The sequence below is a fragment of the Petromyzon marinus genome, chromosome 29 (genome assembly GCF_048934315.1).
Source record: "Petromyzon marinus isolate PM22_M1 ecotype Great Lakes invasive population chromosome 29, UKy_Petmar_22M1.pri1.0, whole genome shotgun sequence".
Classification (NCBI taxonomy): Eukaryota; Metazoa; Chordata; class Hyperoartia; order Petromyzontiformes; family Petromyzontidae; genus Petromyzon; species Petromyzon marinus.
Window position 1 is genome coordinate 4,715,947 of NC_133695.1, and position 24,055 is coordinate 4,740,001.

The 24,055-nt window shown below is 43.2% G+C and overlaps 1 protein-coding gene across 2 annotated transcripts in view; it reads left to right on the top strand.

Annotated features, from left to right (window-relative positions):
• The window catches only part of KNTC1 (kinetochore associated 1), a 73,976-nt gene that overhangs the window by 9,604 nt on the left and 40,317 nt on the right, over window positions 1–24,055 (top strand). For both annotated transcript variants that reach the window (XM_076070486.1, XM_076070485.1), the window contains exons 11-36: window positions 1,612–1,730; window positions 2,463–2,502; window positions 2,948–3,050; window positions 3,822–3,861; window positions 4,473–4,538; window positions 5,360–5,435; window positions 5,860–5,985; window positions 6,277–6,366; window positions 6,771–6,815; window positions 6,922–6,983; window positions 8,066–8,174; window positions 9,491–9,634; window positions 10,381–10,437; window positions 10,855–10,959; window positions 11,556–11,672; window positions 12,580–12,723; window positions 14,678–14,776; window positions 15,592–15,695; window positions 16,657–16,759; window positions 18,357–18,491; window positions 19,065–19,184; window positions 20,501–20,570; window positions 20,914–20,981; window positions 21,380–21,526; window positions 23,228–23,433; window positions 23,874–24,049. In XM_076070486.1, coding sequence (XP_075926601.1) covers window positions 1,612–1,730; window positions 2,463–2,502; window positions 2,948–3,050; window positions 3,822–3,861; window positions 4,473–4,538; window positions 5,360–5,435; window positions 5,860–5,985; window positions 6,277–6,366; window positions 6,771–6,815; window positions 6,922–6,983; window positions 8,066–8,174; window positions 9,491–9,634; window positions 10,381–10,437; window positions 10,855–10,959; window positions 11,556–11,672; window positions 12,580–12,723; window positions 14,678–14,776; window positions 15,592–15,695; window positions 16,657–16,759; window positions 18,357–18,491; window positions 19,065–19,184; window positions 20,501–20,570; window positions 20,914–20,981; window positions 21,380–21,526; window positions 23,228–23,433; window positions 23,874–24,049 — 2,671 coding nt within the window. The remainder of the gene's footprint in view (window positions 1–1,611; window positions 1,731–2,462; window positions 2,503–2,947; window positions 3,051–3,821; window positions 3,862–4,472; window positions 4,539–5,359; window positions 5,436–5,859; window positions 5,986–6,276; window positions 6,367–6,770; window positions 6,816–6,921; window positions 6,984–8,065; window positions 8,175–9,490; window positions 9,635–10,380; window positions 10,438–10,854; window positions 10,960–11,555; window positions 11,673–12,579; window positions 12,724–14,677; window positions 14,777–15,591; window positions 15,696–16,656; window positions 16,760–18,356; window positions 18,492–19,064; window positions 19,185–20,500; window positions 20,571–20,913; window positions 20,982–21,379; window positions 21,527–23,227; window positions 23,434–23,873; window positions 24,050–24,055) is intronic.

Genomic DNA, 24,055 nt, shown 5'->3' on the forward strand with positions numbered 1-24,055 from the left:
CAGTTGGATGCTAGCTGTATTTTTTTTTATTTGAAACTAAATGTTAACATGTACCGCGCTGTTACTGATGTGTGTTTTAAATTGGTATATTTTAAAATCTTTCCGCCCACACATTGATGGCAATTGGTTTCCATGTCATACCAGGTGTTCTCCCCAAACTAATGATCTCAAACTAATTTGGGTATTTGTTGGGGTGTGGAAGGGCAGTAAAAAGGTGTGAAGTTTCGATTTAAAGCTTTCGTGACTGCAAGGATTCATCTTCTTTGGTTCTTTCGGTAAAGTCATGTAGAATGAGAATAAAATTATAAATTGATAAAATAAAATAACACAATATTCCGTGAGAATATTGTGTTTTCATCAAATATGACTGCTCGGATTAACATTTCAAAAGCCAAGATTACATTTTTTTTAAGGAATCTGCATATGGTCTTTTGTGATCACACATAGTTTGTACATTCAGAATTCCATTACATTCAGGAGTCCAAAAACACCCAGCTTCATTCTTAAGCGAATCCAGAGAGATGTCTTGTAAATTCCGGTGGAGGCACCTCAGATAAATTACCAAATGATATCAGCAAACAAGTGCCTCATCTCTGATTCCACTAAAAGAACCTCTGCATTTATCTATCTCACACAATTGTCCGCATTAAATTGAATCTGCACGTCTCATGCCAGATACACTCACCACCCTCTACGACTGGAAATACAAAGACAGCCCATTATACGGAAACACTGACAAGATCATTGACCGTATAATAAAACATTGAGAACTCCGAAAATGTATGAGTCATTAATGCAAGCTACCACTCAACAATTTAAGCCATTTCCTGGCTGAATAATCTGGACATACATTTTGTAAGTTGCTGTTCATCCAGTTCTATGCAAGAGAGTTTGGTTCGTTTTGGTGTTTGAACATCTTAACACCTGTTTTATTTTCTGATTTAGAGCTTTCGTGACTGCAGGGATTCATATTCTTGGTTCTTTCGGTAAAGTCACGTAGAAGGGAAACAATAAAATAATACAAATAAAACAATAAAATTCTCACGACGTTTCGATTGCAACACAAGCAATCATCAGGTGTGAAAATTTTCTTGCTGTAGTTTTTCACACCTGATGATGATTGCTTGTGTTGCAATCGAAACGTGACAATTTTATTTGTATTATTTTATTGTTTCCCTTCTACGTGACTTTACCTGTTTTATTGCTAGGAATTGAGTTTGGTTCTCTTTCTGTGATCTCAATTATTTCCCACTGCACAGAACCTCAGTGTGTACCTAGCCTGGTACTGCTAAAATAATGGTGGCACTCATAATAGAGTTTTTGTTTTAGGTTAGATGGCGTAATTATATAAATGTGTCGTTAAAACCCGCCACCACTTGACATAGCCAACTAGTAAGGGTTGTCACGTAAAACAGAACATGCCAATTCGTCACAAATTGGCGGGTTTTAACGACACATTTATATATTCACGCGATCTAACCCAAAAAAAACTTATGGATGATATTGGTCGCGAAAGCCTACGTGTTAAATGGTGGCACTGCTAAAATAATAGCTTCACTACCACTTAGCAGTGAATGTTGTTTTTTCTATCGTTGTCTGGGTTGTGTGCAGCATACGTTGAGCATGTGGGACGTGTATAGCCTGGTGCTGGTGTGGCAATGGCCACCCATCTCCGTGGAGGACTTTGGCCTCGTGACTGATGGTGATCTCAATTCGGCTAAGATGAGCAGGTCCGCCTCCACTGTTAATTCCTATATTTTGCTTCTTGCCATGATCAGTCATCCTTAATCAATCCACTGCTGGATGAAGGCCTCCAAAAACCGCAGCCACCTCTCATGATTCCGTGATGCAATGATCCGTTCACCATCTGCTCCTTGCCCAACTTACTTTGATTTTGTGTCATGGTGGCAGCCAACTCGCAGCCAACCTTCAAGTGTGTCTGTTTCTGGTTAACCTCTCCACTTCTTGGAGTGATTCCCAGTTCCAAACATTCTTCTTTAATGGTATCAAGTACATTTTCCCCCTAGACATCCTCTAGACCTGGTTCCACAACAATAGCCCGTATAGATTTGGGTGTTGATGTTAATATTAAGAATTTAATTGTGTCCCAGTCACATTCCCCCTTTCTTCCACCCCTTACTCCCATACTACGTATCTTTATTTCCCCCTCCTCCACCACACACACTTGCTTATGGTCAGATGTCCATTTATTTTTGTCAAGAATATCACTGTTCATGCAGGATAGCAACGTACTTCCATCCCATATTAATGGTTATTATTGGCCTAATGACTTGCAGGGTCTGAATGCACCACCAGTTGTTTTCTCTTAAGTACATGAAAGAAAAAAATTGATTAGTATACCAGGACAGTGAAAGCTTTTAGGGAAGATGGAATCAGAAATTAAATATTGACATGTAAACATCAGTAAATGAATTGTGCTTTGTTTCTTCTGTTTTGTTCAGCTTGAAACTCGTCATTATGACAACACCGAGTGAAGAAAAGGTAAGTAGTGTTATCGCAGGAACACTGATCAGTGGTCATTCTTGTGTCCGTCTTGTATTTCTGGGCAATGATAAAACAAGCAGGACGAGGTGTTAAATCAAAATTGGCAGATCCGTTTACTCCATGCTTACACAGATGTGAATTACCTCAACGGAATGATGCCTGAATCATTTTATGTTCACAAAGGGAGACAAAACTGATTTGAAGAATTACGCACCCATTCGTCTCTTATCACATGTATACAACTGTTCAGAAAGATCATACATAATTGAATAATGGTGTGTTTAGTGGCCAAAAAAAACACAAGAGCAATCTAGTTTTAGAAAAGGTTTTAACATTGTCAACTAACAATATCGATCAGATTTTTTTTTTACAAAAGACAAATTAATTCCATTTGAATATGAAATACTATAATGTGTTGCATGTGGTTGCTATGCCTGGTCAGGTGAGGTTTCTTCAGGTCTTCTCCCTCCCGGCCATGGAGCAACTGTACTCACTTGAAGTGACCAACCACTCATTCCTGGCCCGGGCAGCCATCACACAGGCAAGTCCTCTTTTTTATTCTTTTTTTTATTGTAATTCAACATGAGCCCGGTACAGAGAATAAACCATAACTCAGGGAGGGGGCATCGAAACTCCGTGGAAAAAAAGTTCTAAACTCAGTGCTCCTGGGTATACAGTCAAGTCCTCTAAACTATGTGATACTGGTAGGAACCTCCTGGTTACAACAGCCCACAGGGGATTATTGTGTCCGTCCGTCGTGCATCCAAAAATGGGAGGGGTGGGGCTGGTTGGAGAGGGGAGGGTGGGGAGGGGCTGGGTGGGGAGGGGCTGGGTGGGGAGGGGCTGGGTGGGGAGGGGCTGGGTGGGGAGGGGCTGGGTGGGGAGGGGCTGGGTGGGGAGGGGCTGGGTGGGGAGGGGCTGGGTGGGGAGGGGCTGGTCACCCCGTGGTGCCCTTATAAAACTCAAGGTTTAACCTACTCACGCCGGCTTGTGCCCGCCCTCACAGTCGGGCATATTTGCGGAATACACCACGCCGTTGTTGACCCTGGCCATTGACCGAGCAACCCAACGTTCCTACCAGCTCCCTCCGCAGGAATGTGTTACCGATGCATACTATTAGAATTTAATTATAATTTCACCAGAAAAACCTCAACGAGTCTCAGGACTCTTTATCAGGAGGGTCCTGCATTGGGATGTTCGGCCAGTACCGTTTCATGAATAATTTGGTATACGAGTGGAAACTGAAGTACCCTTGCTGGCCAACCCGCGCCACATTTGGTTTGTTTTTCACACCGACTTCGCTGTTCTGCAGGAAGCCATTTACCTCCTGGAGGGCATGTACGACGGAGGAAGCAGGTACCTGTTAATGTTATTTTGGGCTTTGTGCGAAATATTCTGATTCATTGCAAAGACCAGTCCTGAGACTTCTGTAAATGTCCTGAAATAAATTGTACTGTGACAGGTATGTGTACCGTGTAATGAAATGGTTAAAGTATTGCTTGTCAAAAGTGGTGGTTTGTCTCTTCCTCTTTACATTACAACTGCAGATGTTGGCTAAAGACTTGTAGGTTTATATTTTTGGGGCCAGATCATTATGTTCTGGTGTCCATAAAAAACAAGTTTGAAATATACACTATAATAGTATCACTTGGTTCATAAACAGGATAGCTAGAATTAGCTACTTAAAACATATGGGGGGAGGGGGGGCACTATCTTTTGGTGGGATCATGAACTTAACTGTTAGGATAAAGTTGTATTAGCTACTTATCCTATTGAAATCTGTTCAAATGAATTAAAAGGTTGCCCAAAGCACAAACCAGTGAAAAGGAAACTACATTTTGTCCATTCTTCTACCAGTCGGTTTCTATATTTCTCATTATATGTTTCTTCATATAAATACATTTTGGAAAAATATCCACATTTCTTAACTTGTTAAAATACAGTTCTTGCATCCTTTAACTATCAAGGCATCCAGACGGCGCCGTCTCCATGCTGGTTCTGCGACAACTGACCGAGGCGCTTCCCGAGAACCGGTGAGTCGCATCAGCAGTAAACCCAGCCTGGCGGTGAGCGTCGCGGATACTCCCCCGTGGGAAATGGCGCGGTCCACTCTGAGCAAGGCCCCCAACACCTTGTGTTACCCACAATGATACGAATGGAGCAGCCCAAGTTGATGGTTATTTGGGGGGGGTTGAGGGGGTGTTTATTGTTATTGGACGCTGGTGTGGATTCTTCTTTACACCAATCCCTGAGGGATAGTAGATGTGGAATAATCAATCATGTTTCACATGTGTTTTCATGGTCGTTTTGTGGTCAATAGGACATAACCTAAATTAAATATCCCTCTGCTTAAGCGAGCATGGTGAAAGGCTCATGTCCTGTTTGCAGTCCTGAGATAGTGCTGGAAATTCCTCATTTATGAGTGAGTTTACCCATATGACAACCACTGTTGACTTCTCACGAATTAGTACTCGTCGGATCATGTAGTAGTAAATTAATACTCACTATCGGATCGTAGAGTAGTCGAGACGCGTGCTCTACTACTACATGATCTGATAGGCCTAACATAAAGTTACAACACTGTAATTTTACGCTCTGAAATTATTGTTACGCAGCAATATACATTCTTACATGTGATCTGTAGGCACAGCAGAACACTTTTGTAATGACGCATATGATGTGGCTTGAAATTTAAATCGAGCCCAGATTGCGGTTATGAGCTTTTGCTCTAGCCGAGTACCATTAGGGAGCGGTCATATCAGCGTCCACGCTTTTCTTCTGAATGGTTGTAAAAATAGCGCATTACAACAAAAACCGCTTGCTATTTAAATGACTTTTTTTTTCATTTTAATAGACTGAGCCGCTTGCTGTACATGCAACAGTTTGAAGAGGCAGAAAAGTTTGCAATTCATTTCCACTTGGATGTCGAGGTACGCAATGGTTTGTGCACATGCAGCTGTTTTGTCGATCGTCATATTTATATTGTGCTTCCCATTAGTATATCTATCCCACTGCTGGGTGAAGTCCTCCCTATGCTGTGTGGGTCCTGAAGATATTTAAAATTAAAGTCTTGCTTTTTAATATTCTATTTGTTTGGCATTCATATACATTTTATTTTATGTGAAGTGCTCTGAGAAACCTTTTATTGATGTGAAGTGCTCAATGTAAATAAATATTGTTATATTTTTTTCACCATACTTCACCGCAGTACTGATTGCGGGTTGATGACATGAAAACTTTATGGTTACGCTTGTATCGGGAAAGATAATGCATTGTGTAAAATTGGAAAGGTAATAACAAGGTGTTGCTCTATCGGATTGTCACAACGCGGCTGACACTGCTTGCTTCTGTCAGGTGGTGTATAATGTGAAGGTGACCGTCCTACTGCAAGAGCTCACCTTGGTATCTCCTAGCAGCAAGAACGTCGCCTACCGGGCCCAGCTTGCCACGCAGGCCCGGGCCACGCTGGAGAAAATACAGGTGATGGGCGTTAACGCACAAGCCTGCTGAAATTACAAGGAGATCCATTTATAGTTCCTCCACTAAAATAACATGGATACATTATAGAGAAACCAAAATTTTATATCAAAGCTGCTACGTATCACTTAACCAATATGAATATACTTATTATATATTTTTTATTCTCTCTGTAAGCTTGCAGCCGTCGCTTTAACAATACTCATTCACCTGTGCAGGCGAACATGTCTTTAGAAATCAATGGGGTGTGTATAAATGGATTAGTCAGCCTGTATGATCTCTCACTCGATGCAGGATGACTCTGCTGTGGTGCGATACTGCCTTGACACCTGCTGGCCAAGCTTCGATGTGGCCGTGGAAGTGCTCAGCTACTGCAAGAGCAGGGTGAGCGCTCCGATCGTCGTGGTGGATACGTCACAGAGCCCTTTACAGCCACAGCTGTAGTGATTCAAAAGTAGGACGGCTCGAGAGGAAACAATAGCTCTCGCTGAAATAACTGGCAGGTGATCAATTTTAATATGAACTGACATTCATATTCAAACAAAGTAATTTCCAATAAAAATTAGAATGGCCAACGGGACATTTCGGTCAAATGCTGCTTCTCTCAACCTTTTAAATCAGTTTAATGTAATGTTTTTAAATATATATACACACAGGCATCCATTCTTGCTCCAAAAACCATTGCATAGTCGTGCAATATACACCGCAATAATATTGTATAATACAAATGTAATGGACTTCTACTTTTCTTTATCGTTTTTTTTAATGTCTACTTCTTCTCTCAACAGATTAGAAAAGGCAGTGCTTTGGTGAAAAATGAGCTGATGACAGAGGTAAAGAACAGGATAACGATTATAAAAGTACAATAACATTGCAAGTCCATGTAATCGTCACCGGTGAAATTGAGCCCTCAATTCTGAACCATTTGCCTTCGTGCAGGTCTTACAGGTTCAGGACAGACTGATGACTTTTCATGGAGCATTCGGGGCGAATAATTTCAGGTTTGTAAAATTAGCAGATATTGTTGCAAACGATAGTCCATTTTAACTTTTTTTTACTGAACATAGAGATTCCTTGACTCCAAAGGAAATTTTGCAACCGGTCACATGGAAGCAACTGATCACATTGCATTCTTACAGACAAATTGGCTCAAGCAAAATGAGTATTGCTTTGTTAATCCACTGCTAGATGAAGGCCTACCAACGCTGTGTCTGTCATCGGGGTTGTTCGGCCATACTTCACCACACTGGTTTTGTGAAGGTTGGTGAATTGGTGGGGGCAGTATTGTTTCAGATATCGCTCGCCACTGAAGTGAGCCATGGCCAGGAATGAAAATCGAGTTATTGAGTTCATAGCCCAGTGGGCGAACCACTGCACCACTGCTCCCTCTGAGAGAAATATAAACTGTGAACTGTTACATATTCATTACTACACATTTCATGAGTTCAGAAACTCTTGAGTGATTCCCAGCATTAGATTCCCATTCATGTGGCAGTACGTTTTTTTGAAAAAAGCATCTGTCTCTGTGATCAACAATGGGGCAAAGATTTAAACCGTTTTGTCAAGATATGAGAGTGATGAGGTGGGTCGGATGTCAAAGTGCTGAGAAGGCATTGCTTAAATCCTGGGTTCAAATCCAGGTTTCAGCCACCCATTATTACGACTGGCATCACAAGTGTCGTGAGTTGATAGTTTCAGCCCAGTCATTAATGAATGCACACCAAAGTAAATCCTTAAATATGGTTCTCCATTATAATTTCGCTGAAATCCGGCCTCATGAATTGACAACATAAGTTTGACTGTCATGTAATGAACATTTCCCTGTGTAGCAGAGTAGGGGACAAAGCGGTGGCCCCTCGTTTGAATTTCCAGTCTCTTGAGGTTTCAGAAGTAGTTCTGTCATTTCTCTTTCTACGGACTCTTCTGCAGCAGGATGAGGCACTGCTCTGTGACCTTGTCCTCACGATGGGATGCCGATAGCACAATTGAGATAAATGTTATGACACATTTGCGTCATCTGCTTGTGTATATTAGTATGGTGCTGACAAGCCTGTGTGTGTTTTTTTAACTGACTCGCATGCAGTGGGCCCCAGTGGCTTTCATTCAAGTTGACCGATCTTTTCACGCAAGTGTTGGAGCAGCTCGAGCAGGAGAACCTCGCTAGTGCCCAGTTCATCTGGCTCCGACACCAGGTTTGTTTCTTGGGTGTTTAACTACGCGTGCCCATCATGGTTCGGTGAATTATCACAATTATGGGTCTCGGTTCTATTCGGTATTATTTTTTAGTTTGTGGTGAACCGCAGTGTCTAGTGGTTGCACGGTTTATGCCAACCCATTAAGTACAACATCATTATAATCAGCCATGGCCTGTTGACTGCTGGATGGCTTACCGACAAAGAATATGAACAAATGTGCGACAAAGAAGCATGGAGAGCTGTAAGTTTGGAATTAAACTTAGAGACAGCAAGAAGGAACACTTGGATTCGAGAACATACACAAGTTAGAAATATCAAATTAAATATTAAGAAACGTAAGTGGATTCGGCTGTACACATGATTGCTGATTCGTTGACACCGATAACTTAATGGCAGTCAAAAGATGGAACGCACCTGAGAAGATGTCCACAGTAAACGACATACAAATCAAATAATATTCCATGATCATTGGTATGCATTTTAGTTGATGATTTTAAGCAGTGTTATTTTACTACAATTGAGTAAATGGCAATGTCCATTCTGGATATGACAATCAGTCTGGCTGCCTCTTGCGTAAACCCATCACCATACTAATATGATTTAGTAACAATGAAGGACAGTTGCATCAGTCTCTATAAACCACCAATGATATGATGTCTGTAGATTCCACTGGCCTGCCCCTGAGCAGCTGACATCGGTGCAAAATTTATGTTCTCGTGCAGGAGATTAACGAGTTAAGGTCAGATTTTATACTATATTCCATATCCATTTTATAGGCGAATTCCTACCAGAATTACACTGAGAGGAAGAGGAATACATGGATCGTCGAACACATACAAGCTAGACGCATCATATAGACTGTTAAGAAACGTAAGTGGGCTTGGGCAGGGCATATTATTACTTCAAAGGGATAATGGCCAGTGGTTGAGACTAACAACAGAGTGCCAGCCAAGGTAGGCAACACGTACACGAGAACATCCACAGCAGACATGAAGTACCGTATACAAGTCGGCTCATACAGATCCTCGATTAATTGTTGCATCACAAGACTGAGAGTTCAGATCTACTGACCACTTTGAACCTTGCAAAGACAGACTCCTGTGTCAGGGAATATTGGCGAGTAGCTTGGGTGACTTGGAAGGCTTTACAAGTGATGCCTCTGTATATCGTTGCAGCTGTCTGTCTATTGCCGACTTGCTGCATGCCTGACTTTATACTGTACCTGCCTGTACACCTGTCGGAGTATTTATTTGTCCACTTTTCTGCGTGTCTGACTGCCTGTTTTTGTTGTCCATCTTCTGTCCGCCAATCAGGTGGAGATTGAGAAGGAGCTGGACTGCGTTCGGCTGAAGCAACTGCTTGCGGCGGTGCCCCGTGTGATACCTTCCTGCTCTCTGCTGCCTTGGCTCGCCACCCTGCTCGTGCCGTGTGTTCGCAGGTGTATTCCTGGCGGGCAGGTGGGTGCCTTGTTATGCCGATGGAAAGCTCACCGTGGGGGTTTGCAGATCTAATTGGCCAATTTACACTTGCAAAATGGCGTACGTTCTCCGAAGCTTTGTTTGTCGCAGTTTTAGCTGAAATATTTAGCTTTTCCTGTTGTTATGTGTCCCTGTTGGGAAAACACATGATGAAATAAAAAATATTTTTCTTCAGTTATTTTGAGTAGGGTGCGTGTGAGAGTAATTTATTTAGTCATTTGCCCAGAGGCAGGTCGTTGGCTCAAACGGCCTCCATTCTTATTCATATTCTTAGCTCTTTCGGTAAAGTCACGTTGAAGGGAAACAATAAAATAATAAAATATATATATAAAACAATAAAAATTCTCACGACGTTTCGACCATAACACAAACGGTCATCATCATCCATTCTGTCAGACCCTTGAGCTTTCTTAAATTCATGGTACACCCTCCCCTTCCCCCATCCTTCAAGTCGTCAAGCAGCATCTTTATATTTCTGCCTCTTGGGCTTCTTCCATAACGTCGCTTGTTTCTGAAGACCCTCCCTCAAGCTTTCACCCCCGAGCATGCGAGAGGAAATGTCTTTATAAATACTATTAGGCTCTCTGGTGTGACTGGTTCCCTCTCATGAATGCTAATTGGACACATTTTCACGTTGCTGCATTCGTGTTGGATTTGTATTTTTGGCATTAACCGTGTTATGTATGTGATGTTAAATTTGAGTTGACACGTTGTTTGCTGTTCAGAAAATTCTGGCAAAGTGGCTGGATCAGAGAGCTCGTAGCCTCGAGCTGACGGAGAAGGTACGCAATGCAGCCTTGAGGCAACAGTCAGCTTGATTAAATAGCTCTTAAGCGTGTATCAGGAGCAACACTTAATCTCCTTTCTGGAAACAGCAGTTTTGATGCCCAGTAATTGCTTATTATGGCAAAGCGTTACCGCTTGCCTCTTTTATAATTATCTTATATCTTTACCAGGAAAATATAATTGCCTAAATGGCCTGGTTATTAATTTAAATGGTGTAACGTTTTGTTTATTATGGCAGAATTATTTTTTACAAGTGCAAACACTACGGTGTTTTAATGAACTCCGACAGTGCTCCTTGCATATTGTTTGACACTAACGGATTTACTTGTACGTTGTACAGTGTAATGCTCTGCACAGTATTGGCCAGTTTATACAATTTCCTGAAATCCATCGTGTTTTATTCTGCCACCTAGCAACATTGGCCAGAAAATGGACTTCAAATAGCAGAGGTCTTCTTCACAGCTGGGATATCGCCAACACAACTGGACCCCTTCTCTGCCCAGATCATCTTGTCCCAGGCATGCTACTTTGTGTGTGCTGTGTGTATGTTGTTTTGGTGTGCGAGTGTCACAGTGTGTGTGTTTCTTAAGATAAGTACTTGGTGCGACATGTAAACATCGCCACTCGGGAGACAAAGGCGGCCAGGCGTGACGCTGGCCACCCACCCCCTCGAATGCCATGCCGGCCTTTCATAGGTCCTCGCTAACAACACTTGCCCCAAAAGTCTGTTAAGGGTATAGAGGGAATCTTTGTTTATCAAGAATGTTTCATGAATATGTGTCTTAGAGTATGTGTGTGTGTGTCCAGCCTTCGTAAGTGCTTTCTGACAGGACTTAACCCAACAGCCTGAAAAGGTTACACGTGGGTTCTTTGTCTGTGTGTCTTAATAGGCCTTAATCGGTACTGCTTAAGTCACGTTCCCCAATAGTCTATTAAAGACCAGGCGGTCGGGCTTGGTACTGGCCCCTCATGCACAGTACTCGCTAACAGCACTTGTCCCAACAATCTATGTGTTTATAAGGGGATATATGCCATGTGTGAGTTTATTGTTATCTGAAATAGGCCTTACCCTCAGTGGGATGAGTCATCACATTGTTTTTTGTTTGCTGCTCAGAGCGAGTTTGAGTGCAAGGAAGTACAGCAGCTGCAGGCATTGGTTCACAGCATCCAGGAGCTGCTTGCTCTGCACCGCAAATACAGCTGCCCTCTTTCTCTCTCCAACTTCGAGAAGGTGAGAGTCACAGCTTAGCTCGGCTAGCCCATTGAATCTTAACAGACTTCCCACCAATATATTTTCGAGTGAAGGTCGGGTGATTAATGACTAGTGAGTGCCGAGTATTCGGGTGAGTGGTGAATTTCTGACGAGGGTCAGTTGAGGTATACGTTGTGTTGCTTCGTCCATACAACAGATTTCCCACGAGTAGGAGAGTACACCCAAAGATCTGTACAGACAAGTTATGACCTTTCAATGCTTTCCAACGTAGGTTGAAAGCTTTCATGCTTTACCTTTGTCCACCGGTCCATCTATCTGTAACAAGGTGTACATCTCTCTTTAAGATAATTCAATATTAACCAAACTTTTTTTATGAAGGTATGTTGTTTTTGGAGAATTTAACCCGAGACAAAACCAAGCCAAGTTGATTATTGAGTCGCACAGCTCTTCGGACGATAGACCTTTCATAAATGACTTTTCGTGCATATACGTGATTTTTTTTCCTAGTCCTTTTTGTCACAGTTCATAGTTCATTTATTTGGTATAGCCCTGTGAGCCATTTGGCTCTTGAATCCGGTGCAACCGCAACAAACAAAAAACATGAACAACAAAACGTCTTAAAGTGATTATGTGACTGTGCAAACAGAAAATACAGGAAAAAATATCAAAATATTCCTGAAATAGCACCGTACACCAACGCTGTGCGCAAAAATCCCAGTGGGATGCAAGTCAAAATAACAACAACAACAACCACAAGACAACTAAGATTAAGGCCATCAGTCAACTCCGTACTACAATAAACAAAAACATGGCCAAAACAAAAAAAAACTTTTCGATATCACCAAAATAAAAGCCATAAATCCAATGTAACAGTGATCATGGGCGTTTTGTCCATAATCGGCACCATGATGATCCCGGCGTGCAGGAGACGCGCACGACAATCGTTTTCCGCATGCTCGACCAAGTGGCAGCGCCGCAGCTGGTGGCGCCCACGTTGGAGCGTGTGGTACGGCCCTACCTGCAGGAGCGAGGCCTGGCGTACGACACTCTGCTCCTGCACTACATCAAGGTGAGCGTGGCACGCTGGGGTTGGTGGTTCACGTGGGGCATTAGGGAGTTTGTAGGGTTGTAATGGTGAATCAATTCTTACGCTCCTGATGCGTGCATCGATTTATTCGTCAATAAACTGACTTTAGGCAATGTGTAGGTGCATCCTTATGTGCTTACCTGTTACTAATTGCTCGACCTGCTGGAGGTGGAAGTTCACATGGGGTATTATAGGGAGTCTCTAGTGCATACATTAATTCCTGAAACATGAATCTCTTAGCATGTCTCCAATGAATCAATGCGTCGTCCTTACATGTTTGGATATTAGTCACTACTGGAGGGTGATTTTTATAGGGATGAGTCAACCCTGTCTGGGATTTTAACTTTTTTCGAGATTGACACCTGATCTCCAACATCTGCTCATACTTATTCTTTGGGTCTTTCGGTAAAGTCACGTAGATAGGTTAAAAAAATAAAATAAACTACGACGTTTCCATCGCAACACAAGCGACCGTCATCAGGTGGAAAAGGGGGGGGGGTGGAAGCCACTAAAGGCAAGCTGTTTTTAAAGGTTAAAAATGGGCATGGTCTAAGCGTCCTGGTATCAGAACGAAGTGGGAGGGGGGCACAAGTGCCCTGGGGCCAGCACAAGCGGAGATGGTTATGTTAATTAACAACTTGTTGTAGCCCAAGCGTCCTGGTATCAGAACGAAGTGGGAGGGGGGCACAAGTGCCCTGGGGCCAGCACAAGCGGAAATGGTTATGTTAATTAACAACTTGTTGTAGCCCAAGCGTCCTGGTATCAGAACAAAGTGGGAGGGGGGCACAAGTGCCCTGGGGCAGCAGAAGCGGAGATGGTTATGTTAATTAACAACTTGTTGTAGCCCAAGCATCCTGGTATCAGAACGAAGTGGGAGGGGCACAAGTGCCCTGGGGCAGCACAAGCGGAGATGGTTATGTTAATGTGAAATCGGAGAGTCAAGAGAAAGGGAGACGCAGGCAAATTGTGGTACAAATTTTTATTTAAAGCTTTCGTGACTGCAGTAATTCATATTCTTAGCTCTTTCGGTAAAGTCACGTTGAAGGGAAGCAATAAATAATAAAATATATAAAACAATGAAAATTCTCACGACGTTTCGACCATAACGCAAACGGTCGTCATCAGGTGTGAAAAACCAACGGCAAGAAGCATTTGAAAGAAGTGGCGGTCCGCATTTATTTATTTTTAAACGGTGTCTTTATAAAACGTTAGCGCTACGCGCAGCTATTTGGCAGTTTATTTAGAAGGACGAGTCCATCTATGTTCTGAAAAGAGGAGGGAGGAGACGAAAAATTAATGTATGCTGTCTGAAAGCCACCGTAAGCGTGAACAACCAATTAAGACCTGAAATGGTTTATCAAATCCTTCCAATGATTGCTAAGCCAGAATCCATCTTCTCGGTTGAAATTGTCTCTGTGCTTGTATATGTGGATAGCCTTATGAACGAATCTCTCATGGTAGCCAGATGGCTTACAAAGAACCTCTGTCTTGGGGAAGTCAATGTCATGTGAGCCTACTGAATTACAACAGTGATCTGCCACGGCCGAGGTGTTGGTCCTACCGTGTTTAAGGTCTGCTTTGTGTTCACGAATGCGGTCGCCCCTGCATTGGTACGCCCAATGCAGGGGCGACACCGCAGGACCTGGAGTTGCTTGTCCCATCTTTAGTCAAATAAAACTAACATCGGAAGGTGACAAGATGGAAACATCACAGCTAAGTTATGACTTAAACTGGTTAATAACCAGGCTACAGTCTACATTATAGACTGCCAGTACACTCTTCTTATTAATAAATACTGCTTTATAACCCCAAATAAGTATCTGAAGAGACAGACGTAACCACTATAAAGTATGCATATCATCTGTACAGCACGGATGGTCGGGCTCGTTTGAGTTGTGAGACGGGGCGATGATGTCTGTGCCTGTGTTGCTTCCAGGACCTGCTGGAGCGCTGCAGCAGCCGCTCCATGTCATTGTTCGAGACGGCTTGGGAGGCAAAGGCCATGGCCGTGGTGGCCTGCATGTCCGACACTGACGTGAGTATCCACTCGGCTCCCCTTTGCGTGAAAGTCGCAGCAAAGAGTTGCCGAGTCAAACGCGTGTTGTTCCACCTAGGTTGCCGACCCGTTATTATGAAGCACATGAAGAAAAGGTTATCAAACAAGGTAGCCTATCAAAACTGGTAAACATTGATTCTTATGTTTAATTGTACCTTATTTTGCCACCTCAAGGATTGGCCACTGCCACTGAAATAAATGCACTGTCGATAATATTCTCGGGGAAGCACATGATGTTATGCGCATGCACGTCTTCATGGATATTAACGAGCATGCGGTCACTGTGAAATTTCCAATTAGGCTGTGTGGCCAGTTCTGAGCAGTGCTCATATTGTGTTTGATAACAAGATTTCCACAGTGCACCTTCTAATCGCAAAGCCTATCAATATAAATATAGATGTGTACTTGAAACCTGATAGAGTGGTAGCTGCCTGTGGAAAAAACGTAACTATTACTTCTTGTCTGGCAGCATGTTGCATGGTTCAGTAATTGTCTGCATTGCCTGTGCAGTTGTGTAATTGGTGTCATGAATGATAATAGTGGGCTGTTCAAGAATGTAACATTTTTATTTTTAAAAATGTGGCAATGCCAGCACATGGTAATGCCACCATCTGTGTACTGTCATATATTTGTAATTTAAAAGTTAACATTATTTTTTCTTAATCTACTGTGGAAATGGAGTGAGATGGTGACAGCTTTTAGGTGACCTTCATCCAGCAGTTGATATATTATGGCTGATGACGATAATGCAATGTTACCACAGCTATTGCATGACTTTTGCTTTGTGTGTGCAGTTGATCTTTGACGCAGTGCTGCAGATCATGTACAAGGTGGTGGTGCCCTGGAGTCCCGCTGTGCAGCAGCTGGTGCAGGAGCACATGCAAATGCAACATCCCAAGTGTGTGCTACCTCTTAAGCGCCCCCATGCACTTCACTTGGGCACTCTCCCCCCCCCCCCCCACGGTGTCGACTTGGTATCTCCCTTCCACTGAAATGCAGTTAGGATCTCTGATTGAGATTAAAGTAATGATTATGTAACATAACATTTAAAGATTCACCCTTCCAGCTATTCTACAAGATTTTACATCTCAGCATTGCGATATGATTCAAGAATAGTTTTTTTTGTTCTTGCCTCATTTGCATTACCTTATTGCTGCTATGTATTTTTTAAAAATTACTTTCTATTTCTTTGTGGTGTTATGATAAATGCAACATAAGCATACCCATTGTATACATCGTCAATATCTGATGCTCACATGTACACCATGTGTCGTGAGCGTAAGAATGTATTTTTATCGATGAATTGTTACATGCCTGTCATATACTTTCCATGTAGGATCATGCAGCCTGAAAGACCCTTCTAAATCTAATTTCGTTTGGTTAAAGTGAAACAAACGTTTTAACGTGTGTGCTGCTGTCTAACATACGAGGGCTGTCGTCTCTGAATTTCAGAGATGTTTACCCGTAGCTCTGTACAATTATGGTTGTAATTATGACCTGGGCGTGGTTGCTCACACTTGTAATGCGCACTTGAAGTTGAATATTGTGGATCGCATCGATTGTGACCAGGAGATGGTAGTACAGCAAATCCAAATGTGCAGACCTTTTGAGCTTTTTCCTATTGTATGCAGGGTGCTTCAGTTTCTTTGCACACACAGAACACTCCTTAAAATGCAAATGACCAAATATCCCAAAGCAGGACTCTGCCATGACCCTGAGTCATGAGCCTCGGTGAGGGTAAATGTATTATATATAATTTTTTGTAGACACGGTCAGACAACTTTTAGATCTGTGTGTGCTCACATGGGAAGTTCGTGATGCCATCTCCTGTAGCTGTTTGTTGGCTGTCCATCTCACAGGGTGAAGCTTTTGCAGGACAGCTACCGGATGATGGAGATGAAGATGCTTCTGCGCAGATATGGCATTCGCAACTTCAACCTGTCCAACGACAAACAAGCTGATGTCAGTAAATTCCATTATCTCCCTCACTGCTGGTATTCCCTCTCTCAAGGCCGTAATTATAACATATATTGGGGGGGACACATCCCCCCCAATAAATATTAAAATATGCTCAAAATGTCCCCCCCCAATATATTGCTATAAAATAGATTTCTGTTTATATGATTGTGGTTATGGTTGTACTGTATTAATCCCTAATCTCTGCCATTACATACAATGGAACAAGAAAAGGTAAAATGAAAAACAGAGCAATGTAATACAATACACAATAAGACATTATTGTAAAAAAAAAGTCCATCCTGTATGTTAGTGAATTTTTTTGATATTTTAGGCAGGAAATGGCAGGAAATTAGTTTTCAAATGTATATTTTTTTTCGGGGGGTGACCCCCAGATCCCCTGCAAGATTTGCCCCCCCCCCCCCCAATGTTGACTCCATGGCTTATGGCCTTGCCTCTCTTTAATGTCAGTAAAATATTATGCATATGTGTAGAATATGTAACACATTTCAACATAAGTTTGTCTTTGAAAGTAATTATTATGATGAAAGCCAATGTGTAAATAGTTTTTTTGTTTTCAGGCAACCCTTTGATCAATTTTACCTGTTGTCAAAAGGGAAAGTCCCTAACAGCACGGAAGAAAAGTCCTTTCAACTATGGTTGGAAAGCATAAAAAGTGGTCCCCTCCCTCAAGTATGCACATTGATGTGTAGTTCAGCTACGAAACTAAGGTTAAAATAAATGAAATAATATTTACCTAATTTATTTATCACAACTAAGTTACAGAGTCATATCTGCATTGCGTATATAACTTTTTTAGAGCACCCTGGGTGTTTTTAAGATTACATAGTTGCATTACATTACAGATGTCAGGCAATATCGGACACAATCTTTTACAACTAAGATAAATCTCAAGCAAAGGCTGGAAGATGCCAAACCGGAATAATAAGGAAATACACCTGAAAGATACTCTTTGGTTCTATTCGGTAAAGTCACGTAGGTACCTACGTGACTTTACCGAATAGAACCAAAGAGTATGGATCCTTGCAGTCACGAAAGCTTCAAATCTAGAACACCTGAAAGAGACAATAACTAAATAGTGTTTTTAATAAATATCTATATATATAAAAAAATGAAAGTCTTGTCGGTTACGAATACAAATCCACATCGTTAAAGCTATCGCCACCAAACTCGGCAGGGTTACTTTTGAAAACCCCGCAGAAAACCTTAGCGACATGGCGAGCAGACATTTTATATAGAGGGGCCCAGAGCCCCCCAAACGGCACCTCACACGCTCCCAGTAATGTCACCAACCCTAACCCAGCACATTAACCTGGCCCAACACATCTAACAGATATATAATGTCCCCTCCGTATGAAGTTAATCTCAAATTGCCGTTGATTGCATCACCAAAAAAACCGTTGGTGATTCCAATTAAGAGTCAACCTCCGTGACCACGCCGATCTTTCCGTGCGAGAGAAACATTCACAAAAGATAGCTGCAAGTACCCGGGCGACGCTGGATGTTCCCTGCTCGTGTATATATATCAAATGACAAGTGTGATCTTTCAGCGAAATGAAACACCTGGCGATCTCCTTTTCAGACGCTAGTGCGATGCATACTGCATCAAGACTTGCCCTCGTCATTCGAGGATGCCCTCAAGGTGACCAAGTCGTACATGCTGCCCTTGGGGCAGACCTACCTCCATCGTGCCCACCAACTGCTCGTCTCAGACCGGGTGAGGTTTCCGTGGCGCAAGTGAGGTGCGCACAAACTACTCGGAAGCATTAGCTGGTCTCCCAGCTGCCTGTGTATGCCCAAGCAGATTAGTGGAATGGCTGCACGTGTAATTTTCTAATGCTTTTTATTCTGAGTGTAAAGTTGCACGTCGACAAATATTAGTTTCAAAATAAATTATAAGCTTGCTGAAATGTACTAATTACACACGATGATGAATTGATTTATCGGTGATAAATATTATCGCCTTTGCATTGCATCCATAGAATTGTGCATGTGCTAATTGGCTATTTACCATTTATGCAAATTATAAGCTGATGTTACATTTAAGATAATGGATGCACAAATATATATAAATAATACAAACGAGACAGTAAAAACAAGCGATCGTTAAATCAAATCGCAAGTCTGAGTTCTGACATCTGATTGCTGTGGGGTATAATAAATCCAGTCACACAATACAATTTCGTATTGCATAGCACCCTTCATGCAGAAAATCTCAGGTCACTTTACAACAATAATAACAATAGTATAACTCATGCCTAGTTAAACACAGACTCTTTTTTTTTGGCAGATAGAGGAATGCGTGGAGTTGCTACAATCTCTGCCATTGGACGATGCGATGGTGACCGGGCAACGGCTTTTGCAGAGAGTCGAGCTCGAGTTGCAGAGTCCCTTCAAACGGACACACGAGGTGCCATACACGATTGACGATCGATTGCAGCCCATTGTCTAACCACTGCTGGATGAAGGCTTCGCTGTTTCATTTCGGTGGAAGAGATTTGTCTGACGAGACTTCACCACGCCGTTCAGTGTGTGTTTCATGAAGGAGAGACGCCCCAGATGTGTTCAGATATCACTCTCCACTGATGTTAGCCTTGGCCGAATTGAACTCGGTTCGCCGGCTTTGCAATGATGACATCAGGTGTTTTGAGTTTGGGCTGCGTGGTGGCCAGGAGCTCGTAGGGCATCAATGTCTAGTGGATTCAACTGAGTCGCAGACGTACTCTTTGGAGGCAACACATTTATTGATACCAGCAAAAAGGGGTAACTGCCCCTTTACCAGGTAACAACCTATGGTGGTGGACCACCAGGCTAACTACCATAACTACACTGGGAGTAGCTACAACGGACCGGACCCCGGCTTGGGTCCCGGTCTACGTGTTGGTGACTCTTCTCGGACGTAGGATGTCAATCTTTAGGATAAAAACAGCAACGCTGAACCCCGGTCCCTCTGGGGACCCGGTTTATATCCTCACTGGTCGTGGCTGGCCCCGCCCTTGGCCATGACCACCTTCTCGAATCCTCTCGTAGGATCTCGCCCCGACACGGGACCACCCCTAGCCCCCGATGGGGCCCCTGTGTAGATCTTACCCGTCACGTGCCTTCCAGGGTCAACCAGAGTGCCATGGCCTGTAGTAACTCCATTTCATGGCAGACACTCTCACACCCCATCCTGTCGGGGTCGGCACTGCACGCCACGCGTGGTGCCACTGAGCGCTATGACCCAGCGCTCACCGAGCCCCTCTAGGGCTGGTACTACACCCACATATACGGGGTGTCTGTGATGGCAATACATCGCACACCGTGCCTCGCGAGAGCCGGCATTACCCAGTGACATCCACTACAAATGGATTAGTGAATCCATATGTGTATATTTGAGTGTCGCCACCTCGTATGCACTGTGGGTTTTTCTCCAAGTACTCCAGTTTCCTCCCAGGTGAAGCCAAACTCTCATTCATAGAATGTATTACGTATCCCAACGCATGACTTTCCTGAAAGAGTCTTGAGACTTGGTGATACTCTCATGGATGAATAAAGTGCGTTATTATTCTAAAGTGTATTATTTATTGTATGTACTCATTAACATACTTTGTGTGCTTGCATATAATAACCCCATTGGTTCAAAGTCATACTTGTCATCTGTGGTTGTAGTTCTGGACCAAACTTGTTGGATATCTGTCGGTCCAATCCTGACAGTTCCGTTGTGCCGTGTGGTTTCTCATTCAGAGAAAGGCTAAGCTGAAGAAGCTAACCGAGTGCTGCATCCCAATTGTCAAGTTCCTTATTTTACATACAGGTCGGTACGCAATTACAATTTGAATTCTGCCAGCATTGTACTGATAAATGCTGAAGCATATAATTATGCAACCCCCTTTACCTGATATTTTATGAATTTTTACAAATTGAGGTCAGTGTGATTATTTTTTGGTCCTCTTTGCACTGTATTGTCAGTGTTGTCTTCCTCGTATGTGCCATCTTTTTCATTCATTCCTTTAGCCCAAATGTAGCATTTGCATACATTTTTTTATAAATCCTAAGGAGTCAATTCTTATACCCATGAGTCAATGCGTGTAGAGGGAGCATTGGAATGAATGGATTGTTGCATACGTACTAAATGTGGTTATTTCTTTCTGCTGCAGAAAACGTCTTCAAACTGAAGGAGCTCAACGTGAATTTAAACACTTTCCAGTCCATTTATAAATTGCAGGTGAGTGTGATGGGGTATTTATGTATGACGTTTGTAAGATTCCCATGTGCGTGTTGTATAATCCTGCACACTTAGTTAATCTGTACGTACGAAAAACTTCTTTCACTAGTTACGTATCCAACCGTGCTAATCGGAGGTACGTAGCCAACCGTACTAAAAATGGTGGTGATGATGTTTGAAGTTAATAATGCAGAACCCGTGATGATAATAGTATTACCAGTCATTAAAATGAGTGATTATTATCATCATACGAATCATGTAAAAGTGATGGTGATGCTGCAGTAACCAATGACAGCTTCCAAACATTTTTGTTATTTTAGTTTTTCTGAATGTCTGAAAAATGTTGCGATTATTATTTGAACGTTGTCCAACAATTGTTGCGTCAAATCCGTCCGCAGCACAAGTTTGGCATTTACCTGTCGTGCGAGGAGTACGAGTGCAGCGCTGGGCACTCTACCCTGCGGGCGCACTTCTCTGCCGCGTTCGCCGAGAGTGACCACCTCCCCAGCGACGGCGCCACTCACGGCCCACCGCAGGCCCCGCAGGTTTCACTGCCTCATCTATTTATTATATGTAATTTTTACACCAGGTAAGGCCCACTGAGCTATATAGCTCTTTTTCAGAAGTAACCTGGCCACAAATGATAGCTCATCGAAGTGGCTTGTCATGCGGAAATGTATCGCAGCCCAATACTCTAAACGCACGTTTCTAAATGTGGAGGGAAAACCGGAGGGACCTAGAGAAAAATATACGTGACCATGGGAAGTACATGCAAATGACAAATATGCAGGCGTTAGGGTTGGGATTACACCCACGACCTCTTATACACCAGGTGAGGTAGTTAACATCTCGCCACCATGTGCATGTACATCCCCATGTTAATCCACTGCTGGATGAGGGGCGTCCCCATGCCGTGCTTTTCAAGGGAGTTACCGTCTTCTACGCATTATAAGATGCACCTTTTTAACTTTCAAGCAAAAGTGGAGTGTGTTCTGGTAGGCATGTGCCCAGTTTTGTTAAACTTTATTGACATCTGGTACACGTTTGGGGTGCGAATTACGGTCTAGAGAACGTGGTATTTTGACCATGCTTCATCGTGCTGGTTAGTGCGGATTGGTGAATGGGATGCCCAGAACCTGTTTGGATATCACTTGCCACTTATGTTAGCTGTGGCTGGAAATATAACTAGGGTAACCGATCATGGGACCTCCTTTGCCAGTACCAAAATATGAGAATAGGTTTTCCCCTTTTTTCTGGCAACAAAACAGGTGTTAAGATGTTAAAACACCAAACTTATAACTTTTTACAAGGATTCATGTCTGTCTTTCGATGACAATGCATATATTTTTTTTATTTAAAGCTTTCATATTCTTGGTTCTTTCGGTAAAGTCGCGTAGAAGGGAAACAATAAAATAATATTGTTTTATATTTTTATTATTTTATTGTTTCCCTTCTACGTGATTTTACCGAAAGAACCAAGAATAATGCATATATTATCATTGTTTTTTGTTTGCATTGTGACCACAAGTATTGTCTTTAATAAAGACATTCCTTGTAAAAGTCTTGATTTGATCTTGATTTGAAGCTATCGTGACTGCAGGAATCCATACTCGTTGGTTCTTTCAGTAAAGTCACGTAGGTATAAAATAAAATCCGGTAGGTTTGCAGAGTACCTCCGTCTTGGAAAAAAATATTTCGTCTGAGCCCACAGCGTTAAAGCAATGCTCGGCAACGGCAGAGGTATTGGTCCTACCGTGTTTGAGATCTGCCTTGTGTTCACGAAGGGGAAAACCTATTCTCATAGGGTGACCGAGTTCGTACTGAAGTGTACCATCCACTGTGCTACCACTTCATATGTACATGTGCAGTCCTCTTAGCAGAAAACCACTGAATGTGGGCCTCCCCACGCAATGTGGGTCATGAGTTGTGAAAGCGGGAAACGTATACATGGGAGCATAGAAATTGCAGTACAATAATGGATTTTTAGCACTGCCTTCTGCACACTATACATCCTCTTAGCAGAGTGTAACAACCTGGCGTGCATGGTAGTCGCCCATGCAAGCACTTTCCAGGCTTAAATTTGCTTGGTTTCTGAGATCGGGCGCATGCCAGATGTTTTGGTCATGGTCCAATTTGACCGGATATTTTTTTTTTTTTGCAATGCCACTGCAGTTTAATTGCCCTGCTTTTCTCCCATAAAGCACACATGATCATTCCGTATGGTAATGTCGTTGCTGTGCGTTAAGAGTGCATCGAAGCTCGGTGTGGTGAGCTGCCGCGGCGTCAGCGAGGGGGGCGAGGGCAGCGAGGCGTCCGAGCACTGCCCCCAGAACATCGTGGAGCTGCAGGAGTTGGCCGCGCTGCTCGGGGTTGGGCGGCATGACCTTGCTCGCGAGCTCGCTGGGCACGCGCTGTCCGCCGGAAAGGTCCAGAAGGCCATCGATATCTGCAGGTGAGAGAAGGTTGGAGAAAAATACAGTACAGTGGACTCGGTGGGGCTGACTGCACTCGGGTTAAATGCACCCTCAACCAACCGTACATACGCGTGCTTTGTGGTTTCCACTGGATGAGGTTGCCACCCCTCACTTGCAGGTCTTGGGGTTATTTGACCATACTTCACTACGCAGGTTAGTGCAGGTTTGTGAAGGGGAGGACTCACAGCCAGTTTAAATAGCATTCACCACCCATGTTTAACCAGGGCTGGGAATAAACATTGGAGCAAACCACAACAATCGAATTTTGCTGCACTGCCCGCGACATAACCCGTTGGCAACAAATCTGTATTATGCACGGTGGTCACCCATCCAAGCAACTATCCAGACTCGGCGCTGTCTAGTCGAGCCTCGGTGTGATCCCACGGCGTGCGCTGTTCTTTTTGCGTCCGCCGCTCAGGGGGGAGCTCGACGGCACTCTGAGCCCTCGCGCGTCGGCCGAGTTGGCGTTTTGGGTGGTGCAGCAACTGTCCACGATGCTGGAGAATGATGAGCACATGGAGGTGCCACCCACCCTCAACCTGCCCGCCGAGATGCACACGCTCTGCCAGTTCGCCACCACATACTGCCACCCCGGTGCGT